General features: G+C 43.3%; 1 protein-coding gene across 3 annotated transcripts in view; it reads right to left on the reverse strand.

The window, feature by feature from the left end:
* The window catches only part of dock4b (dedicator of cytokinesis 4b), a 116,292-nt gene extending 98,483 nt beyond the window's left edge, over positions 1–17,809 (reverse strand). For all 3 annotated transcript variants that reach the window (XM_056367312.1, XM_056367313.1, XM_056367311.1), the window contains exon 1: positions 17,616–17,809. In XM_056367312.1, coding sequence (XP_056223287.1) covers positions 17,616–17,652 — 37 coding nt within the window. In that variant the 5' untranslated portion in view covers positions 17,653–17,809. The remainder of the gene's footprint in view (positions 1–17,615) is intronic.
* Positions 17,810–18,107: the final 298 nt, after the last annotated feature.

The following is an 18,107-nucleotide window of genomic DNA, read 5'->3' on the forward strand; positions in this document are numbered from 1 at the left end:
AATGGACAGGTGAGGGTGAAAGGATGAGGGAGTGATGGAAAAGAAACAAGAAGGGAAATTAAGGTGAAACGAGGTCCAATGCAACTTTGGAAGATGTGAGAAGACAGTACAATTGAAAAAAAGAGAAAATAAGTTGGGTTAAGATGCAAAAACAGGAGAGCCAAGGCAAGAAGAGTAACCCTGAATATAAATATAAATGTCAGCAGCGGGCCACGGGGTTAATATTGACTTTAACTGCTGCAGCCATTTTCATCTCATTACCACGCTGATCATAAGTCTTCCATTAGAGATGAGCCTGACCATACACGTCCCTTTGAAGCAAGATATCGGTGAGTCATGGACAAATGACCCCATGCTGCTACCGCTAAATGCTAAGCCTCACTGATGATGCAGTAACTAGAGTGCAAAGAAAAAGAGATAAAGGCAAAGAAGTAGGAGAAGAGGGAATGTTGATGATAGGGCTGAAGCCAATTATAGAGGTGAAGACTAATCACGCAATGATATTACTTGTTTCCATGTCTACATAAAGTTGGCAGTCCTGCCACTAAACAGTTCCATTTAGCCTAGTTTGTTGCAAACAAGATGAAACACAAAATAGGGAAATTAAAGCAAGCATAACAAACAAATGAGACAGAAGATCCCACTAGACTACTATCCCGAATGCTGTGTAGTCATTATGCTATACTGTATGTTCACTTCACATCCTGGCCTAGTGGCCTTCATTCAGTGCTCCTCCTGAGGAGATACAACAAAGAGCTCAGTGACAACTACAGACAAAGAGACTGTATCAGAGAAGAGAGAGCATTAAGCATCAGTGAGTGATTCGAGTCAGTGGGGAGTGTATGAAAAGCTAGAGAGTGAATGAAAGGACCACAGTGTGGGTTGTCTGAGCCGATCTGAAGCGGCCGCTCGGTGCAGGTTGTGGTGTTCGATGCGAGCTCAGATTAACTGCGTGGGGGCCGAGTCACAGGAAGAAGAAGAAATGATGCGAGCTGGACATGTATGAATACTGTGTGCTCAATGAGGAGTGCACACACACACACACACACACACACACAGACGGTGATAGCCTCAGAGCACAGCAAGGGTAATTGAAGACACTTCACAGGAAGTGACAGCATGGAGTAAATCTGAAACACACACACACACTTGTACACATAGTGGGTCCACTCAAGGACACACAGATGGCAGGTGCGACACAAATACAAGCCACTGGAGCATACCTTATTAACAGCTAAAGCAGCCAGCCAGTCAGTCACTGCTTCACAATAGAAATCTACAGTTTTGAATATGTCCAATTCTGTTAACATGGGCAAAACAGCAGCTAAGCTAACAAATTGAAAGGGAAACGGCTTTACAAACGTACCATATCAAAATGGAAATTATCTATAAAAGCCCTTTTTTTCAATCCCATGTCATCAGCACCAGCATTATTAGGAATCCGTATTATAATTATTTGCACAAAAAGTATGAAAAGGCACATTACAATGTCAAAGTCGTGGGTCTATTTTCCACAGAGCACCAAAGGGAGTCGTAAAATAGAGGTAAAAGAAGACAAGATAGAATCAATGTATAAGCAATGCAGCAGTGTCGAGTGAGGACATCAAGCACAAAAAGCAACTTGCATCAACACACTAACATCACACAACACAAAGCACAGCGCGAAACACAATTCTGTTTTATACCAAGAGAGAAGTGTGTGCATCATTGTGGTTCTTGTATATTTTACAAATCCCATTTGATACTTCTAAGAGGGAAATGTGAGGTACAACAGAGAAGTCAGTCAGTACAATCAGGACTCATTAACACTAATAAGTTCCTCATTGACATTTACTCTTGTGCTCATGACTCTGATTCGGAACAAGTTTATGCCTAAAAGTTGAGAAGTGTTGTTTTTCAACTTGACACTTCCACAGTTTGGTTTCCAATGCAATCTGCAGAGCTGTTACCAATACAGTTTAGCATCCTGAGGGCCTTCGAACAAAGAGGCATTCAACAGTGGCATTTCCAAGCACACTGTGTACCACTGGGTATCAGGCACATTCGAAGCAACTGCAAAACTCTGTAAGCTCTGCCTCGAGTCCCTCCAAGCTCAGCAGAGTAGAAAGAGCAGAGGAGGCCATTTAATGTGGAGACCACAAGGGAGCTGAACAAACAATGACAAGATAGCTACAGCGGTGAGGGGCGACTGAACCAAGAAACACGAAAAGTATGGGATCTGTCATCTCGCCCAAGCCTCAGAATAAAAATAAAATGTTTTCATGTGATATGCATTCCACTTTCCATGAGCCACAAGAGTTCGAGAATGAATGAGTGTGCGTGTGTGTGTGTGTTTCCATATCTATATTGGCACAGATTTTCATTCTTTCCTATGAAAAAGAGCCTCATACACTGAAAACGGAGGGTTGGATTGCATGGCTTGTTGGCATGCCAGTCCCACTGACATCTGCAATAACTCCGGCAGATCGATAATGGATGTCACACAGATACACAAACACGCACACACATACACAAATATGGCCATGTAGTAGGACAGATCAGGACAGAAAGTTTTGACATACAGTAGGTGCTTCACATAACACCGTTTTTCTAGAAAATACAGAACTTGTTAAACAGCTGGACATTATTCCCTCACGCACAAACTGTGTGTATAAAACTGCATCAGGGAAATCATTTGTGTTGCATTGTCTAATGGGTTTCTGCAGGAAAAGGATTTCCTTCCGTCTTGCTTTAGTCATCTCGTGTGGTGCTTGCCGTCAGGATATGGAGGCCTCACAAATATAATGTAAGAGGTGACACATTCTCCAAATTTGGTTTTAAGTTCATCCGGAGTCGAGATAAATGAGAGTAAACAAGGGCGGGGGTCTGCTTGCAACTGATTCCCAATCAGCAATCTTTAGAATGAACTGCTCTGCACTGTGCTCCACTGTGTGTTTTTAAATGTATGGCCTGTCTGTGTGTGTGTGTGTGTGTGTGTGTGTGTGTGTGTGTGTGTGTGTGTGTGTGTGTGTGTGTGTGTGTGTGCGCACGTGGTCAAGCATTCCAGCAGGGCTAAGGGGTTCAGCTGTCCTCGGGGCTATTTTCCTGTGCGCTGCATGCCATTGGTGGATCAAGGAGGATTATTCCAGGGGTCGGAGAACTTTGGGCTCGAAGAGATGGAGAAAAAACAAAAAAAGAAAGAGAAAAAGAGAGAGAACCACCATGGTTTGGAACATTTCTTTCAGGAATCAATCTCGGGCAAAAGCGACTGTGGAGCGGAGCTGTGTTTGTCAAAGCAAACCACGTAGGAAATCACACAGCCAAGAGCTACACTGAGCGAGAGACACAGAGGGAGAGAGCCACTCAAGCCATCTCACACTATAAAAATAATTAACCAATACTCAAGTGTCACACCAGTAAAAATCCCTGGTGCCTGCTTTGAATTTTGCTTTAGCTTGAGGAGTTGCTTCACACTTTGCCTTAATCTTGTCCATTACTGCAACTACATCAGTGTGAAAAAAGAGGCTGCTCTCCAATTTGTTTGTAATGGCTGTCGTTCTGTCAGGGACCCCAAATGGATGGGATTCCCAATTCCCCTACACATCCTCCAGATTAAATTGGGATGAGAGGAAGCTGTGGCCGTGTACTTCAGCTTGACGCAAGGCTAATTCAGGCTAGGCTAAATGCAGATGCAGCTGCAGAGGCAGACATCCACACAGAGAGCGCGGCTGTCAAACTGATGGCTGTGCTCAGCTAATTTGCTCGTGCCTGGGTCCACACAGACAAAATCAATGTAGTGGAGTAAGAAAGTTGGAGGGGGTGAGAAAAAAAAAATACACGTCCCAGTTTCCTGATTTAGGTCAACGGCAGTCGTGTGCACCCTCTAAAGCTGTCTGTAATTAAATAAAACTAGTTAAAAAGTCTGCAGGAGCTCCGAACTTGAAGGGGGAAGAGGGATGAGAGAAGGGGGAGGGACGAGGCTAGAGTGATTAATTTCATCTTTGTTTTTCTCCTCCCACTGTTGTGAGTGAACACCATTATACAAAGTAGAAAGGTAGCCTCATTTGCGTGCCCGTTCAACGCCTGGTGCTCCCTTGGGGGGAAGAAGGTATAAAGATTCTAATGAGCTACAGAGAGAGTTCCTGAAACACAAACGGGCAGACACAGACACACTGGGACGGTGCTCCACCAGCCTTGGCAGCTCAACTCAGAGGAGGAACTCCGTGTGGAATGTCAATTGACAGCCCATCAAACATCGCACTCTGTGTGTGTGTCTGATTCTCTCCGCCTCACTATATCTCCTGCTCCATCTCTTCCTTATCCACCTCTTGTTTCCTTTTCATATCGCTCTCTTTCTTCATGCTCTCCTCACCTCCCTCTGTGTGGTACTCGGTAACGCTTGGGATATGATGCTTGGGAGAGTAAGAGTATAAACATTATTAGTGATGCACCAGTGTATCAGCAAGCTATCGCTATCAGCCATTATCAGCTTTAATGGTCCACTTATCCAGAGCTTTAGCTCTCTGTGCTACAACTACAGATTTTAAATGTCCCATTAAAAACAAGCTGACACTGACACTGATAATAACAAGATATTCTAAGCACTTAAGTTACATAAACCTTTTCATGGTTTCATGTTGTGCACTAAATGTGACTCATCATCACAATATTTGTAAATGTGTTTTCATGATTCACATATGTTACAATATTCTAAATGCATGTAGGTACATCTTGTTAATTTTTCACTTTTTTAAATATTTTCAATACCAAACAATGAATAGATTAATCAAATAATCAGCAGATTAGTTGATAATGACAACATTCATTGGTTGCTGCCCTAAACATATGCAAAAATGACATAAACATACTGTAACTAATGCAACAAGCTGCATAAAGTAGATGAACTACATCAAACAAACACCCTTATTTTGTTAGTTTTTAATAAGAACTTGGTTGGAATCAGCACTGTGCATGAGAAAGTGAATGGATTCCCCTCAAAAAGTCAAAGCACAGTGCTTTATTAAAGTGCAACAGTTTCAAAGCCTTTACTATCGTGGCGACATGATTAGAAACAGGACCAATACATATGTACCGCACACAGGTCTTCCATAGGGTCGAAAACAATTCCCTTTCTTGTGTAATGTTTGTCTTCTCAGGCATTAGGAGCACCTGCTTTGTGTTACACCACTGTAAGATCCAAGCAGCACTTTTTCCACTTATTTCTAATTCATTGGAATCAATTAGAACAACTGAATATGTAAAACAATAACATGACAAACAATTCCACTAAAAGTCAACATGCAATCAAACTGAACTGTCAGCTCAGCCATACCTCCAAACTCAACATATAACTGACGGTAATGCCTGACAGATATCACCTATTCCCACCATGCACCACAACCAAAAAGCTTGGAGGAAGGAAGAAGCACTTATAAGTAGCCTGACAGGATGTGCTCACACTGAGGCTTAAACATTTCTTCCAACTATACTCAGCTCAGGTTATGTTACGAATGACAACTGGCAGCCTAGAATCACACCAACAAATATAACAAATATAACTATTTTAAATGTAGTTATGTTTGAGGCCTTAATTACCACTTTTTTGTCTTACCTGAAAAGTTTAAATTCTCACATTCTAAAGCATATAGGTAAAATCCAAAACATAATATAAGAGACCAAGCTCATATTCATATGTTCCTAGAATATGTATACATATGCTTTCATGTGTATATTTGTATCCATTCCCACAGCTATATGCCAGACAAACGCAGTCGCAGCCAGCCACTGCCACCCACTGCCACCCAGTCTGTATTCCTAGGTGGTGTTCAGAAGGCAGAAGGTTAGTGGTGCACTAGGATAGCTTGTGTAAAGAGGATTATGGCTGCAGTCCAGATGAGGGTCTATGGGGGGGGGGGCTTACGGGTGACGCATCACGACTGATGATGCCTGGAAACATTCCCCCCCAACAAATCAATGGCCTGGTTCCAAGCCCATTCAATCACTACCATTACCGCACTAACCTTTGAACTCAATACAACCCGGAGGAGAGGCGGCAGCTGACTGTTACGAAATGTTAAACTGGGCGCATCCTTGTACCTGTGGATATTGCAATGTAGTAAGTAGTAGCTCAAGGCTGACCATGTTACTGTCCACTGATCAAAAGCTTCTACAAAAGGAAATAGTTACACCTTTGCTTGGAAGCACAGACCAATAAGCCCTTCCTTTTCTGCCTTAGATAACCAGACAAGAGCAGCATCAGCAGCCATGCTAAAACATATGTCATATAAGTGTGCAGTGCAGCATGCTCCATTTGTGCATCAGTATTTTTAGCATCCACATACTCATTATGTCAGCATGGCACAGCAGAAGGCCCGAGCTGCTCTGAGCGAAGTGAAAGACAGACAGGAAGGAAGACAATGCACGGTTCTGCCTCGACTCGGACAGCTGCTCAGGCACGCGAGTCGCTCACATGTATCCTGGCTGTGAAGAATGTGTTTCGCTCCTCACTACTCCAATTAAGTTTATTTTGGATGGTGATGGAAAAAGAATATGCCTTGTTTCACGGCTGCGGCTGCAGACCGGTGAGCTCCCGAGGTGCTGCGTAAATAAAGTCAAGAGGATGGGATTCATGTTTCAAAGACAAGAGACATAAATCACTGATGTTAAGCTGATCTTCTCACTACTCTTTCAAGTTACGACTAATGAAACAACATGAAAGCATCTTTCTTCAAAAAGCTCAAAATGCTCAAAGCATGAAAGATGATACTGGGCTTTGCGGGGACCATCAAGGTCAAAAAGAAACCAGTGACAGGTTATTAGGCTGTAGATAAATAGGTAGGGGGATACGTGATCCAAAAAGAGATTTCCATTATTGATCCATTAAGAACAGAGATTACTTACTAAAATACTTCCTGTTGGACTGTGATGCTATTTCTAAAAATCAGATGCCTTTGGGAATGAAACAGAAACCACCACAATGTCAATGCGTTCACTGGACCAACAAAACCATTTGTAGTCAAAAGGATCTTTAGCGATAAATACCAGTGAATGAGGACATTTTCTAACTGGAGTCCAAGCTTCTGTACTATTTCCATACCAGCGTCTGTATATTTTATCTGAGGCCACCTCTCAATGCAAACTGCTTGTTAGCAAGAATAGCCGGGGGCCTCACAAGGTATGAGAAGTATCCAGTGAGAAGGAAGCCACCATAGGATCCCAGTTTGTGCTCGCGTTGTGTGCATAGCTAGCATGCATACAAACAATAAATAATCTCTGCTGTCATCTCTCCTGCTGCCCTGTACCAACAGCACAAGGTGTCCGTTCGCCGTCATCGCCCCAGACCAAGTGCTTTTACTCCCCGCACAAAGGCTCCCGCAGTGGGGGTTTTCCTTCGCATTTCCTCTCTCGCCCCCACACACAAAGGGGATCCATTTCAGCCGCTTTTAGCAGCGCCACTTTCCGCTTTTAGTTCTTCAGCCTCCCTCCCCTGAGGGTACAACTGGTGGAAGGAGGGAAATAAAGACACCAGGTGGATGCTTGGAGAGAGGTTAGACTTGTGGCAAATGGGGGCAGTCGAGTCAATCCCACTGTGGCTGGGTTTTGTCTTTTTTGGTAGTGCCAGTAGGCAGAAAAGAAACTGATCTGAGGTGCTGGGAGTGACCCTGATGCCTGGTTTAGTGCTTTGTTGCTTCATGCTATCTGAGAGCCGGTGCAACATCAGTAGAATTTTGATATTATGGAACATAAGCTTGTTCACTTCCAAAAGTTAGATGAGAAGATTGAAATCACAAGCTATAACCAGCAAACGATTAGCATAAAGACGGGAGGCAGAGGGAAACAGCTAACCTCAGTCAGTTCACTTTTTTATCAGGTTTAAACAAACAAGAGGTGAACTGAGTTACCTATGAACAAGCCAGGCAGGCTGTTACTCCCGGTTGCATTCTCTATGCTAAGCTGAGTTAAACACCTGTTCTCTACTGCCATATATTTAGCATGTAGACATGAATTGATCTTCTGATCTGTCTCCAGACAAGAAAACGAATAAGCATGTTTCCAAAAATGTCGAACTTCTCCTTTAAAAACATGATAAAACGTCTACTGCATCTCTTTGCGCTTCTTTTTTTTTTTTCTCAAATGACAGGAGAAGAAAAACCCATCCCACAGAATCAGCAGAAGGATTCTTCTATGCAACTTCTGGAAAAGGAGCACAAACAAAGCAAATCAACCCCACAATGTTCTGCGATGCCAACCTTTGGTGTTGCTGGAAGAATGCTGAAAAGTCCCCATTCAATCAACGATGAGAGGCAGGGAGCGGGAAGACACTTGGTCCTTGCTCCCCTCAGACAAACAAAACTTCAAATGCTCCAGTGGCTCAGATGTTTGGGGGGCGGGGGTGGAGGGGGTCTTATTCATTTAAGACAAGCATTTAACTAAGAAATCTGTTTCTGTCTCTGCGTGGTTTGAAAGCTTTCCTCTTAACTGGATAAACATTCCAAATAGGAACAGTCCCCACAGAGAGGTTGGGTTGAAAAGAGAAGACGTAGGAAGTGAACTGGGTCGCAGTTGGAGGTTTAGTCAACCTGATGAATTAAACAGACTCCGTGAGGCAATAACACTCTACAACATCCACACAATTAATTAGAAAATTCACAAGAATTGTTCAGCAGGGGAGAACCAGTCATAGTAATCATATTTTAGGGCTTTGTCACCGAGATTTGAGTTAATCTCGTTTCAAAGTTGTAACTCGTCTGTTCTTTTGCCCCAAAAACCGAAATGAAGAAAAACCATTTTGAGTAAATGTAGAATACTATGCATCCTATACCTTCTTCTACTATAGAATAAAGCTATTTCAATCAGCCGAGCGGTCTTCCATGCCAAAAATCAATTGCAATTGGCCTGAACACTTCAGTCTTTTCAAATTGACCGAAAAAAAAGGGAGCCGTGACGAAAGAGAGCAAGTGAGCGGCGGTGGGGTGCAATGAAAAGCCCTTTTGAAAGTCAACCTGACATCAAACTGGCTTTTCTGTGTGTGGGCACAGAGAGGAAGTGAGGGGAGCTGACAGAGGAGAGGTGAGGAGGACGGGCAGCAAGCCAGCACCGAGCATGCAGCAGGTTGACATGCAGAGGAGAGCCAGGCCATCATCTCGGTGGCACAGCGAGAGCAGGAAACAGATCGCTCGCACAAGCATGCGCGGGCCTCAAAGGGGACAAAGTGCAAATGTAGAATCACACACAGACACACGCGCACAGACACACACAACGAGCAGGTAATAAGACAGCTAACAGCAGCCAAGGCTGGAGAGGCCGCTGCCCAGAAATCAGCCAGGCAGCAGCTGATCCTCCCAGTGTGATCTTTACAGAGACAGAGAGAGCGATGGAGACGGGAAAACAGTTCAATCTCACACAAGACTGAAAGGGATCTAAACCGATCAATGCTACTGCCACAGCTCTTGAGCCCACAGTCAATATACACCACTAAAATGACATACCTGTGGTGTATGTGTGCAATCTCTCTATTTGCCAGAGAGATTTTGATGGTAATTTCTGAACTGATCATCAGTAAATCCTGCTCACAATTCACATCACTTTTTCTTTTTTTTTTTTTAAGTCATCAGCAGCAGAGCATAAAGAACAAGGATGCTTTTTATTTTGTTCACAACGTCTCCTTAATCTAACATAACATGTTTAGCAGGATGTGATGAGGAGCAGAGTAAGTAGCACAACAATAGGCTGTTTAAAATCGGCTGTAGCTACAGCTCTACTCCAAAGCCCCTATGGTGCTTTATCATCTTCAGACTCGCAGTCTACTGAGGCTGCTGCAAGCACACAACCACACATACGACATACAAACACATACACAAGCACATCTATGCAACACAGAAAAGAATTTCCTCAAATAAGCATGTATCCTTGAATACACAAACTTTAACAAACAGGAGGGAAACACACACACAGTATCTGGGGATATCTGGGACAGGTGAGTATGGATTCAGAGCAGGGGGGGGGACACATGTGAAAGAGAGATAAAGGTCGAACAGACTGCAGCACAGATAGAGGGAAGTGGGCTACAGAAAGAGAGGAACGAGAGGGGTGGAAAAAAAAAAGCCAGACAGAAAAGGAATGAGTGAGTGATAGATGAGAAAAAAAGAAGCAGAAAGTGAGATACAGGTCATCACAGTGTGACCTGCTGTCTGTGGAAACTCTTCACTCTGCAGGAATGAGCAGGAGAGTTGGAGGGGCAGAGGGAGAAAAAGACACAAATAGAGGAGGGGGAAAACCAATTCAGCACCACAGAAATACAAAAGCATTTCCATTTCACTGAGGACACGACAAAACAAAAGTGGAAGGAGAGAGGGAACAGATGAGGCCAGAGAAGTGTGAACAGCACTGAGTGAACGCCCCGTCAAGGTCGAGCAATGGCGTCCGCCAGCTTTCTGGCCGGCGACCTTTCACCCTCTGTCTATGTCTCTCTCGCTGACATTAATCCTGCCCGTTTCCCTGTTGATAAACTCCTGACAGTGTCCTCAGTGACCTGTACTGGACAGCAACGCTTTTAAGAGCAACAGAGCCGAGCTGAGCCGTATTTTTTGTTAAAAGTATCTTGGTACTTAGATGAATGTAGGGCATGTCCACAAATGCATCTTTAGTCTTCTGTTGTGGGCGTCCATCCACACTAAGCCAGTGATTTATCCTACTAACATCTGATCTTTCAGAAAACAGTTATAGAGTTTTAAAAGATGTTTTAGTGCTGCAGTGTGAGCATCAGATCTTTAATGCTCATGTATAATTCACTTTTTTTTTTCCATATACAAAAACAAGCCAAACTTTTCAAACACAGCAACATTAGATGCTGTCGTCACACAAGCAGCCACTTTCCTTAACCAAAACAGTAGGAAAGTGGCAGTAATGCAAATAAAGAAATATGAACTGTCAAAGCATTTCAATGTTCTTTGACACTCTAAACTATACACATTGCCAGAAGGGAACATCGGCCAGTCGCAGAGATCAGCACATACGTCAGCCGATAAGAATGTGGAGAACAGATATGAGAAAAGATATGACAGATATCAACAGAAAAAGCATTGACAAGTTGGATTTTAAACTTTAAAATAACCTGCTTAGTACATACATGCTGGTCACAACAAATTTCATGCTAGAGTAAAATGGATTGAGCTTTGATATCCTGCCCCTGTTTCCAGAAATGGACAAACTTTACACATCAATGACAGTACCAATATGTGTGATCAGCGTACAAATAATGAGCACAAGACTGACCAGAATACAGTTAAGTATTTAGTCCAACCACTTATTAGACAGTGGTGGTAACAAATCAAGTTTGTTGTTATCCAATCATCAGAAAACTAAAAAACAGATTTCATTTTTTTTGTTGTTGTTGTTGTTGTGGCTTTCCTGAGTGGACACAGTATCCAAACGTGTCCACATTAGCGTGGACTGCTGATAATTAGTGTCACTGCAACACCACAAAGGAGGATGTAGAGAAAAAGAAGCTGTGAGGAAAAACTGCCCCAGTACAGATTCGGACTGGACTGACAGGGGTCAACAATCCCACTGAGAAATAGATTACACTGCAAAGCAAAACAAAGGACCGGACCAAAGCAATCTGTATGAGTCTCCACTGGTTACGATTCCCCCCACTGCGACTGTGTGAATGTGGGTGTTAGAAGCCAATTCTATATTCAAGAATTAACATAGTAATTTAGGACAGACACAACCACGACCATTAGCTCTTCACTTTCTTAAGTATGCATATGTCCTTTGAGCTAGACTTGACACTTTATTAGCCATCAATAATCCATTAATGATATAAGACTTAACCCGAACAGACCATAACTACTCCTTTTTATTAGCATGTTAATAATGAATCAGGCACATTGGTTTTAGTAACTTGAGGGCGAGCAGAGGTTGCTATTGCTAAAATGAGGTTTATGGGAAATTGGAAGCCTTTGGGTCATAACGACGCACTGGGTCAGCCACACAAACTCTTGCTCAAATCAATGTACACTTCCTTTATGGTCAATACATGCGAGCCTGGATTACAGCCACGGGACACAGATAACTGATGCTGGACCAGCGCAGGCGATCATTTTTCTGCCGTGAATGAGCACCAAAAAAAACAAAAAAAAAAAAAAAAAACAAGTGTCTCTTGACGCATAAACAGCTCTTCTCAGCCGTCAATCACTGTGATTGTCACCAACAGACGCCCTTCATTTATGAAAATGGCATGTCAGTCATTTTTCCCCCCGGCCAGCACAGATGACAAAAACACACACATACACACTCTTCACTCGCCTCCACTACAGGAGTGCTACTGATCAGTTAAGCTGCTGAATTCCTAATAGGACATATCCTATTAACCTCTCTCACACAGGGATCACAAGTTGATATTGCGGAAAGGGGAACCACAGCTATAAAGTACCACACCGTATCACAGAGGCTCAGAGTATTTTTTTTTAACTATGAAGCTAGCCAACAGGGGAAAGGGTTGTTTTTTTCAGTTTTTCAAAAACAAAGAAAATGTCATTAACCAAAAACCAAAAGATCGTTTTGTTTGGCAGGTTATTTTTGTGTAGGCCGATGCATCGTGACATTTTGAGACATTTGCAAATGATATCCCGGAATTGGAGATGGACACCAAGTGATTTATCAAGCAATTAGCTGCCAGATTAATCAATAATGAAAATAACTGTTGGTTTCAGCCCTAAAAATTAGCCCACGAGACAGATATCAGAATCACCAGACAGACAAGCGAATGCCACCAATAATTCCTGTCAACCGTATGTGAAATAATGGGCATTGCAACAGCCACATGCAAACTAGAAATCAGTCAGCCATCTCAGAGTGGAAGCATGGTCTCCCTACAGCAAGCATGAAAGACTGGAGTGGAGATGCAGGAAAGCTCCCCGCTGCTTTCTGTCTCAACATCATACATGGATGCGGACAGACAATTACAGTGTATTGGTTTGTTTGTGTCACAAACTCCAACGGGATTCACTGGGGTATCCCCAGTGTGTGTGGTGAAGGAAAGCTCAAAAGGAAGTGGAGAGAGAAGGGGGTAAAATATTTTCATTTCAACAAAACATAAGTGAGGTCACACAGCCGTCTCCCTCTCCTGTGTCTAGTGTTGCCGAGTCTAAACAAGCAGACAATGTTTGTGCGGTTTCAGTGTTTTCTTCCATAATTGAGGGCTGCATAATAAATAGAGCATGATTTAATTGAATAACACAAACGAACCGGCAGTGGCGTTTCTCCAACTCTGTCCTCACGTCATGGGCCGTGTTTTTGCTAAGATGGCTATTCATGTCGGGGTGAATCAGTGGTGAATAAAATGCTCACTAAGTCCGTCATATGTCACATGTCCACGTAGATTTATTTAACCCTTGCATGATGCACACACCAGGGAACAGCTTGTGTATAGTGGTGGGCTGGGTGATTAACTCTCGCTGCTTTCATTTTTTTTTTTTTCCTGCATCTGTTCAATTCACAAGGGATCCTCCTACAGTCTCCTTCAATGCTGAATGACTGCACTGGAGTAGTATGTGTGCAAATTTGTGTGCGCACACAGAGGAAAAGGGGTGCTATCTCCGCAGATGGAGACGAGGCGGCGGGCGAGGAAGCAATTACAAGCTGGTAAGCTTCACCTCACCACGCCCCCCCACCCCAACCTTTCCCATACATCGTCCTGGGGCTTGCCGCATTAGAGAATCATGGATATAATGGTGGAATGGGCCTCAGGGCCCCCTCCAAAACAACCTGCTAATCCCCTATGGAGTGGGGGGCTAAGGAGGGGGTTGAATTTTGGGGTAACAGGGCAGGGTGGACACCCTGACAATGAGTCCACCCCAGACACGCGCCAGCATCCGCCCCCCGCTCCCCTACCCCTTCCACCCCCCCACCCCCACCCCCACCCCCACCCATCAACCACAGCGCCATCGCCTGAGGAGAGGAACCAGCAATGTCAGCCATGGGAGAGCAGTAAAAGCCCCAGGCCAACATCGGCCATCCATCGCAGCCAGGCCCTGAGCGAGAACATTCAATCAGGCCGCAGCTCCACTCTGTCTTCTATCTGGACGGAGCTGGTTGCTTTTTTTCCACTGCACTCAGAGAACAGAACAGGGTAACATACTGAATCAAGCTTCTCCGATCAACCTTTGACGGAGAATTCAACTTGAGCGCAGACAGCACGCAGATCTGAACCAGCTCGTTAAAATAGTTTAATTATGTGTCCAAATTATGATGAGCAATGACATGCTTGATTGGCTATATCAAAGGGCCTTAATGAGGAGAAAGGCCTCGCTCTGTCTGTCTACAGCATTGACTTGACGTCTACTCTCTTCAAACATGACACAATGCAGCCTCGAGTATTTTCTGTAGTCAGTGACCGAGTCCCAGTTTGTTTGTCTTCCGTGACATTTATGACAGATTACCCATCATCTACTTATGGAGAGACATTCCTGTTTCCATCCGTCATGCGAGATTCAGCGATCTCATTTCATTATCTAACTTCATGCCTCCTATTATCCTTTTTAACCTCATCTTATCATTTCTACTGGTAACCTAACCCATATTTGTGTTGAGAAATATGACTTTCATATAACAGATTCTCCCTCTTGGCTCAATCTAATGTCTCCATCTCCCAGGCCCAGCAAGTCCATTTAGGAATCAGATATTAACATCATCTCATCAATCTTCCAACCTTCTTGCTTCAGGTTAAAAACCAGTAATCACTCCACTGGTGGGCTAATGGGCGCCTTAACATCAGCTCACTGAGAGTCCATTCATATTTCATCAATAGCAGTGGCCCCCGTCCTCCCTGGGCCTCGCTTCGCTAGGAAGGCGAATCGACATCAAACGCTGCAACCTTCCAATTACGCAGCCAGACATTCTGATCTCATCTCGATTTGGCCCCAGATCAAATATTCCTGCAAGGATTCAAGGAATTCCAAGCCCTTTTCGTTAGCCTGCCTCCTCGTCAAAAGGGGATAAAAGGCACCTGGAGGAGATCACATTTAAAATGGCTGAGGTAGGGACTTACTTGTACTAATATTTAGATATCATAGCAGTTCTACAGCACGAATATTCATGGAGGAGCCAACTGGTCTGCATGGAAAAGTCAAAACACATGTGGATCAATGATGTTAATTCTACCGAGGTGTGATTTAATTCAATACCATTTCAGGTAGTGTTTTGCTATAAGTTGTGGAGACCTGTGAAGAGGTCAAAAGGTTATTTTGTCACAAGGATGAACATTTGGTTATCCAATAACCATGCTACATAAAAAAAAAGTAAAGTCTTTAATTCACGAGATTATCTAACAAATCTGAAATTATTAATGCAGGGCTAACAGGAGTGTTTTGTGCTGAAAGTCAAAGCTTGAGTATACATCATTATAAGTGTTTGACATTCACATCCACTTCATGGCATGACTGGCCAGTCTAACCACGGTTTGAAGTTCTCTCTCAAGCTCACTTCACAGCTACTTCATGTACTTCCTGTGTTGAAAACCAAGACATGATGTGCACCGTTATATTTACGATTATCACATATCAGCCATCTGTATGATGGCTGACTTTTTCACGCCATCTTAAAGCGAGGCAGTTCTGAACACTTTTGACTTACGATGGGATCAGGCAAAACATCGTACAAGCCTGCTCATTTGTAGCATAATCCAGCCCTCATGATGCCCCCTAAAGCACTCAATAGTCTCTCTAAAGTCTGCATTGAGCCACTTAAACAGAATTAATGACATCCTCTCCAGACACTGATAAGGAATGCGCAATTTACAAACAAAACCACAGATCAAAGGCACATCAACTTGTCTTAACTCCACTGTTATCATAACTAAAAACGAACCTGTGTCACCAAACAGCTTCTCCCTATACTCTTATGTGTGCATGGGTTTGTGGATTATGTAACTTGAATTTCACAACAGCAAAAAAACCCTAGTTCCTTCCTCAAAAAGGACCAGGCCACAAAGAAGTGCACCGCTGCCAAAACATGTCTTAAAAAATAAATCAGAGCCAATTAAAAGAGTCTTATTGCTGTTATTGAGGGGAAAACGGATAAAGACCCTTAATCCAATTAACAAGGCCCCCTCTAGCAGTTTGGGGACAATGGAGAGTATTTAGCCTTCAAAATAAATGTCCTCCATTTATTCAGCCAAATGAACTTTGACAGGATGGAATGGGTTTAAGTAGCTAAAGGGAATAAATCTATCCTCCCCTATCAAAATATGGAAGCTATGGGCTCCAGGGGACTCTGCCCTGGTCAGGATTAAGTGTAATATAATATACCTGCACAGTAACTGACATCAGGTATTTAGCTCTTACATAGATGGGGAAGGGAAACAAGTCTATACTAGGGTAAAATGTAGCAGAGCAGTCAAGTGACCAGACTGCGGAGTGTGACAGGGAGAGGCCAAAGGCTAGTTTCTGGTTCACTGTGCTTCGCTGATTTCAGGTCATGGAGGCAAGGTGGCACCTAGTGCATTTTTGGACAAGAGGCAGCATTTACAAGAGCCTTGGTGCCCTATTATGCAACCACACAGGATACATACAAGAAGGCAAGCAGAGACAGGGAAAAACTGTACAACTGAGATAATCTAGCACTTATCAAATCACAGTTTTTTTTGTCTTAACAGATTTTTACAGGCCACTTTTTCCTGGCATCCTTGCAAGAATTACAAAATGATTACTGGCTCGTTTTCACCAAGGCTGTGGGATCATGTAGGGACCAGAGCATCACACACAGAGCAGACCAATATCTCTAGGGAATATTATTATGAGACATTTAAGCCGCCTCTCAGCGGTCGCATCTGAATGAGCCTCTTTTTTAGCGAGTAAAGACGGGCAAAGAAGAAATTCCTACCACACCAACAGGACAAAGTCTGTGTGGGATTTTTTTCCCCCATCATTTGGCTTTGGTTGCGTTTGTTGTCGCTTGTTTGTCTCACTTCACTGTTTGATCCAGAGCCACCGACAGCCTGGAACAATGCACTGTAGGATACACACATTTCCAGGACCTCTGACGGTCCAGAGCAATCTCAATCTTATTTACATAACAGAATTAATAAAGATCTTCTCACTGCTTTTTTTTCTCTAGATTCGCCTTTCTTTCGAAGAATTAGCAGAGGTTTGGGAAAATGTACAGACATTCAGCGACTGACTAGAAAGCAGCTGATTACCCCCCACCCCCCCATTCAAACAGACACAGTGTATCAAGAGCAAATACACAGCACTTCTGAGTCAAAATAACCCACCAGCTTTTACCCTGTCAATACAAAGAGGAAATAGGGCAAAGCACCAGTAGCTAGGGGAAAAAAAATCAAAATGTGGCTGTTCATTTAGCAAACCATGGGGGGTCAGAGCGACAACCTTATGCTTTGCAATGTGGCAGTCAGATGAAATCCAAGCTCTCATCATGGGCTGTTTTGAAAGAAAGCTGATGCTGCCTTACATAAAAACAATCACTCACTAAAACACTTCGCGCTGGTGGAAATCATCCTTCGCTGAGCCAGTTCACCTCCACAAGCCCATCCACACATTAACACATGCCCTACAACTGAATGCGAGTGAATGCAGAGGACAGCAGTTTTAAAAACATAAAGGCAATAAACTTACCGACGCCGTATTTTTCATGTTCAGTAGGTATCCACATGTTTACGGTCGGTACATTTAAGTGAGTGGTCGGAATAGCAGCGAAATGCAGGGTTCTGGTGCTGGGTAACGCATTCTATTGGTGTGCTTTCCTCCGGTCTGTAGTAGGAGTCATTGTTTAGGTTACAGAGGGAGAAAGCGCTGCTGCCTCTGCTGCTGCTGCTACTCGTAGTGGTACGGAGGCATGTTGCCTTCATGTGCTGTCGGAAATGGGACAACTACGATGTCAGCGTACTTTCAGGGCCCTGTAAAATTAGATATTTTTTTCTGTGATTTCCGAGTTGCATGACTTTAGGGGCGGAGAACATGGAAACTTAACAGATGTCTTTAAAATTACGTATTTGAATATGTTTTTATATTTTTGCTGGTTCAATTAACCTTTCTTTCTCAGTTGTTTCACAGAAGCAATTAATATGTCATCTGTGAAAGTGTACTTTGGAACTATTTATAGGCTAT

This window comes from Seriola aureovittata, chromosome 22 (assembly GCF_021018895.1).
Source record: "Seriola aureovittata isolate HTS-2021-v1 ecotype China chromosome 22, ASM2101889v1, whole genome shotgun sequence".
Lineage (NCBI taxonomy): Eukaryota > Metazoa > Chordata > Actinopteri > Carangiformes > Carangidae > Seriola > Seriola aureovittata.